This window comes from Anoplopoma fimbria, chromosome 9 (assembly GCF_027596085.1).
Source record: "Anoplopoma fimbria isolate UVic2021 breed Golden Eagle Sablefish chromosome 9, Afim_UVic_2022, whole genome shotgun sequence".
Taxonomy (NCBI): domain Eukaryota; kingdom Metazoa; phylum Chordata; class Actinopteri; order Perciformes; family Anoplopomatidae; genus Anoplopoma; species Anoplopoma fimbria.
The window spans coordinates 10575690-10581567 of record NC_072457.1 but is presented as its reverse complement, the minus strand read 5'-3'; the positions used below and the strand labels follow the sequence as shown (position 1 = coordinate 10581567).

At 39.1% G+C, this 5878-nt stretch overlaps 1 protein-coding gene across 1 annotated transcript; it reads left to right on the top strand.

Moving 5' to 3' along the window:
* Nucleotides 1-1702: 1702 nt before the first annotated feature.
* On the top strand, nt 1703-5482 carry cnga1a (cyclic nucleotide gated channel subunit alpha 1a). Its single transcript, XM_054604999.1, has 8 exons — nt 1703-1797; nt 1907-1969; nt 2104-2143; nt 2252-2355; nt 2442-2546; nt 2880-2986; nt 3837-4447; nt 4547-5482. Exons 1-8 carry the CDS (start codon nt 1703-1705, stop codon nt 5480-5482), a joined length of 2061 nt encoding a protein of 686 aa, XP_054460974.1.
* Nucleotides 5483-5878: the final 396 nt, after the last annotated feature.

Here is a 5878-nt window from a genome sequence, read left to right as displayed (position 1 = left end):
ATAAAACTGCAAACATCAGCCAACAGGGAGTGCTACTGACCCACAGGAAGTCTACAGCACCCAGGAGAGGAGGATTTGTTGTTAGGATGCAGCACTCAACACTGATTCATATTCAATTTCACTTTCATGATTCTTATTCATGTAAAAGGAACCACAACCACCTGATCTGAAATCTGTAATGCTCGGCATGATCTAATAGGATCAGAGGTGGATATGGCTGAGGGTGCTGACTGAGCAGGAGGTGCGTGTGTGTGTGTGCATGTGTGTGTGTGTGTGCGCGCTCACACAAGCGGACTAAATCCTCTGCCGTTCCACAAATGGTCAGGAAAGTGATAGCCTGTCAGAGGTTTTTAAAAACAGAGGAGTCAACAGAAAATGTTTTTTAACAGTTCTTGATCTTCAATAAAAGGGTAACTGAAGGTTTTCCAAACTTCACTTCAACAAATCTCCTCTCCTACTGGAGTGAACAAATAAGAAGGTGGAGTGACTTTGTCTCTCCTCTTCTCAGCCAACTCTAATCCTCAAATCCTTATCAGGGTCACTGAGACTCTATGACACAATTAGTTAGACTCAATGCTTATAGGTGACACTTGTCTAGCTGCATTTTGATATTATTTTAATAAACCAATGATTAATACAATAAATCTGCTGTTGCTGTGAGTGGCCAACTGCCAGTCCTTAAAAAACTACAAGAGGATAAAAGGAAAATGGACTTTACATTACATTAACAAGGGGAAAAGGTAAGTTGAATAAAACTGAATCATCACTACACTTTGGGAAATATTTCTGTGGCGTCGGCTTTTAGTACAACCACATTGAATGACACATAATTACGTTTTTCTCCTTTCACTTGATGCAATTCTGCTAACTGGTTTCGGACTGAAAATGCAATGATGGAGGCATTCACTTAACTTCTAATGATTTCTGGTCTTTTTGAAACAGCCCTGGATTTTTTCAAGTCAGTTTAATTATAAAGCATTTATATACATTTTAAAACAACAGGAGTTGACCTAAAGTGTTTTCCTGTCGGGTTAAGATCTGCCTCAATACAGCTTCACATTATAAAAGAAGTAAAAAGTGCAAAAAGAGAGATACAACAGAGACAAACTTTTGCAGTATTTAAGATATATGACCAAGGAGAATATTACAGTAGGTGTGAAATCACAGGACTTTTATGCCATGATAATCATAGAGCATAAAGTAGAAACACAATTTCCATGCTTGTGTCATCTATTCTTAAACTTTTGATTCTTACAATTCATCAACACCATGGAGAATGTAATACATGTATTTAGTGCTGCATTTTCTGCAGATAAGTTTTAATTTGAATTGTCTGGGCTAATAAATGCAATGAAAATAGTTAAAACTCTCTATCATAAGTACCTCATAGACCAAGGTGACTTACTGAAATGTCTTGTTCTGTCCAACCAACAGTATGAAATTAAAAGATATTCAGTTTACTCTTGTGCCATGTTTGCCTTATAATTACTTAAACGATAAATGAATTCCCAAAGTTGTTGCTGACAATTTTTTGTCCATTGACTAATTGAAAATTGGACTCATAGTTTCAGCTGCGCATAATTTGTCTATGCTGCTGGCACAGACACATTTTGTCTGTCAGAGAATTTAATCTCTAGTCACGTAATCTGTACACAAAATCTCCCAGGTGATTTATTCTTCCAGGGTTAACAGATCTGCAACCATGACAACTTCGACCCCCCTTCATTTCCTCACTGTGCCACCTCACACTGTGTCACAACTCTCCACAGACAGTGAAGAGTCCAGTGAGGATGACCTGTAAGCAAAGACACATTTCAAGCTATTCAGACAAAGAGCTTCTATTGAAATAATGAGGAAGTAAGACAGTTAATTAACTTCATGTGTGACATGCTGTGTCTTTTTCCAGAGGTGCGTCTGAATCAATTCCTCATTGCCTGCTTAACATGAATAACAGCAATAACAATGAAGAGTAAGTGTGATATGGAGTCACCAAGAGATAAGTGAAGCCATGTTAAACTGTTTCTCTTTGATTGAAGTATTTTCAGAAAAGCCAATTAAATGTGTTAATTAATAATTTTCCAGGGAGAACAAGAAAAAAAGAAGAAAGGAGAAAAAAGAGAAAAAAGAGAAGAAAGAGAAGAAAGCGTAAATGTGTTACGATATTTAACCTTTAAGCAAATGTTTATTTAAAAGAATACTTTACAGTATGCTCTTATTCATTGATGTGTGTTACAGAAAGATGGAGATGGAGAAGAAGGAGAAGGAAGAAAAGGAGGCAAAGGAAAAAGAAGAGAGGGAAAAGGAGAAGGAAAAGGAAAAGGAAAAAGAGAAAGAAAAGGAAAAGAACAAAGACAAGTAAGTGCATCATTCAGAGTGACTTCCAGAGGACAACTTTTCACTTTAATATATTTAATGTACACCTCCTATCTCTCTTTTTATAGGCCCAAAGAATTATTTGTCATTAATCCTGCTGGGAACCTGTATTACAACTGGCTGTTCATCATCACAATACCCGTCATGTACAACTGGACCATGATCATAGCCAGGTGATTTCTATGAATCAGTAAATCTTTTTTCAACACTGCAATTTCCCTGCAGGTCAAATGGTCATATACATTCATTAAGTGTATTCATATACTCAAGCCACTACATATTATTGCAATTTAAGCTTTGTCCAGAGAGATAGTTGAAATCTTTCAAAAACTTGGAGGCAAGTTCTTTGATTTAATGTGAATACAAATGAATGCTGTAGTTTGCGTTGAGACTAGTGAGCTTTGCACCACATCAGCTGCAGCAGTGGGACGTAGTGGTGAAAGTGCATAACATTTTTAATTTAGGAAACAAACCTCAGTGCTGATGTTTTCTTCTCCTGCAAACAGGGCTAGCTTTGAGGAGCTGCAGCATGACTTCATCATTTACTGGGTTATTATGGACTACACCTCAGACATTATCTACCTGGCTGATATGTTCTTCAGGACTAGAACAGGTGAACAGCTGACCCGAGCCTCCAAATGATTGCTTTCCAAGTCTGTCTAAAAATACCCAAATGTTCAGTGATGAAATCATAGGCTGCACCCGATAATGATAATTCATGTAAAGTTCAAGCTCAAGTTTATTGTCAGATACATTTAAAAGTACAGTTGAAAATTAAAATGTAATTAAATGCATCTCCTCTGGCTATCTCATCCCTTAAAAACAGAATTAAGAACATAATCTACAGTCCTTTTTCTTTACAAAAATGCTTTCTAAATCCCAGCTATCACTAACATGAAGCTTCAGCAGTCTGAAATGGACAAATCAAGTTGTATGTGTGTGTGTGTGCGTGTGATTGTCCGACTTCACAAGAAAATGCTGTCAGAGAAAACACACCAACTAATTAATTTAACTTCAATGTATATATGGGCTTGTCAGTGTTAAATTAAGGTAGTGTAAACGTAACCTCTATTTTAAACACATCAGATAAAAAATGTTCCCCCTTCCTGGACATATTGTACTATTTGTTCACAAATCTGAATCAGAAAAGTTGTAATTGGGAGTTTTTGGGACTTTGATCAACAGAAAAAGACTAATTACAATGGGACAACAATTCTTTACAAATTGATCTAAATTATGTGCAGATTTATATGAGATGCCTAAATCATCACAGAAGCAGCCAACTGTTTCTAAAAGTTGCCTGATAATTTGAATTTCCACACGATTGTCTCTGTATAATCAAGGGTTTTGCATAATAGAGAATGATTTTGATTTTAATTCAAACCTGTCTGTTACTTTCACTCATGAATAAAAAAAAACATGAACATATTGTGTCTTTAAACCTTCTACCTCTTTAAATGCAGGTTACCTTGAGCAAGGCCTGATGGTGAAAGATAAGAAACTTCTACTTGATCGTTACATGGCCAGCTTCCAGTTTCGTCTCGACTTTATCTCCATGCTGCCCACTGACTTCCTCTATTTCTTCCTCGGCCTCGACTACCCAGAGATCCGCATCAACAAGCTGCTGAGGATCGGCCGCCTGATGGAGTTCTTCACGAGGACAGAAACTAAAACCAACTACCCCAACTTATTCCGCATCGCAAACTTGATCATGTACATCCTCATTATCATCCACTGGAACGCTTGCTTCTACTTCTCTTTCTCCAAATTCATCGGTTTTGGCGCTGACGACTGGGTTTACCCGGCTCTGGATGATCCTGACTTGCCTGCGTTTGGGGAGATTGGCAGGAAGTATTCTTTTAGCCTCTACTGGTCCACACTGACCCTGACCACCATCGGGGAAACGCCACCACCAGCCCTGGACTCCGAATTTATCTTCCATGTGGTTGACTTTTTAGTGGGGGTCTTGATCTTTGCCACCATTGTAGGAAACATCGCCACCATGATATCCAATATGAATGCTGCCCAAGCTCAGTTTCAGTCCCGAATTGACAACATCAAGCAGTACATGCAGGTAGACCTTTATTTTCACTCAAAAAAGTGTAACAAAAATGATTAAACCAGTCTGTACTTTGATTATATGCTAAGGTTTGTGTTTTCCTTTTGTTCACAGGTCCGAAAGGTCGACAAGGACCTTGAGTTGCGAGTCATTAAGTGGTTTGACTATCTGTGGAATAACGGCAAAGCTCAGGACGAGAGAGAGGTGCTGCGGTATCTTCCGGACAAGCTAAAGGCTGAGATCGCCATCACAGTCCACATGGACACTCTCAAGAAGGTTCGAATTTTTGCAGACTGTGAGGCCGGCCTGTTGATCGAGCTGGTGCTAAAGCTACAGCCACAGGTCTTCAGTCCAGGAGACTACATCTGCAAAAAGGGCGACATCGGCCGTGAGATGTACATCATCAAAGATGGAAAACTTGCAGTCGTAGCTGATGATGGCGTCACGCAGTTCGTTGTTTTGGGAAGCGGCAGCTATTTTGGCGAGATCAGTATTCTTAATATTAAAGGCAGCAAAGCAGGAAACCGGCGAACAGCAAACATCCGCAGCATTGGATACTCAGACCTTTTCTGCCTATCCAAGGATGACCTGATGGAGTCATTGGTAGAGTATCCGGATGCCAAAGGCATGCTGGAGGACAAAGGGCGGGAGATCCTGATGAGAGATAATCTGATAGATTTGGACCCAGCTAACATCATGCCCGAAGCCAAGGAGCTCGAGCAGAACGTCAACAAACTGTACAACGCGATGGAGCTGATGCAATTCAAGCTGAAGAAGATTCTGGGAAATTACAAGAACTCTGACAAGGCTCTGAGACATCGCATCGCAGATCTGGAGCACCTAACAGGAGAGGAGGTGGAAGACGAGGATGAGGAGGAAGAGGAGATGAAAAAGGAAGAGAAAGAGGTGGAAGGGGAGAAAAAGGAAGAAGAAGAAAAAGGCGAGGAGATAAAGGAAGGTGAAGAGGAAAAGAAGGAAGAGGAAAAAGATGAGGAAGCAAAAGACGCAGAAGGAAAGGGTGAAGAGGCAAAAGAAGAGGGGAAAAAATAAACACATAGTTTTTGACAGACACAAAGTACTTTTCAAATTAGAAACACTAGAATCTATTTCACAAAGAAATCTTCCTGGACTTTCTTTTTAAATGACTAACAGAAACACTGTTAAAGAAAAAAATAAATAAGAAACACTAGAGACTGGCTTAAATACCGACTGGAACTTGTCTTAAAAAGGTATTGCCATTGTATAAAACAAAATGAACAACAGTAATTCAACACGACAAATTTTGCCAACAACAACATTGATATTCAATTCAAATAAAATATTTGCTTCAGCTGTCTTATTTATTGTGATTTTCATGACAAGGTCCAGACCTCACTCTGTCCTTCCTGTGTTTGACATTCCTGTACTGATCGCTAATGACACCACCAGCCTATTTCTTGTACACCT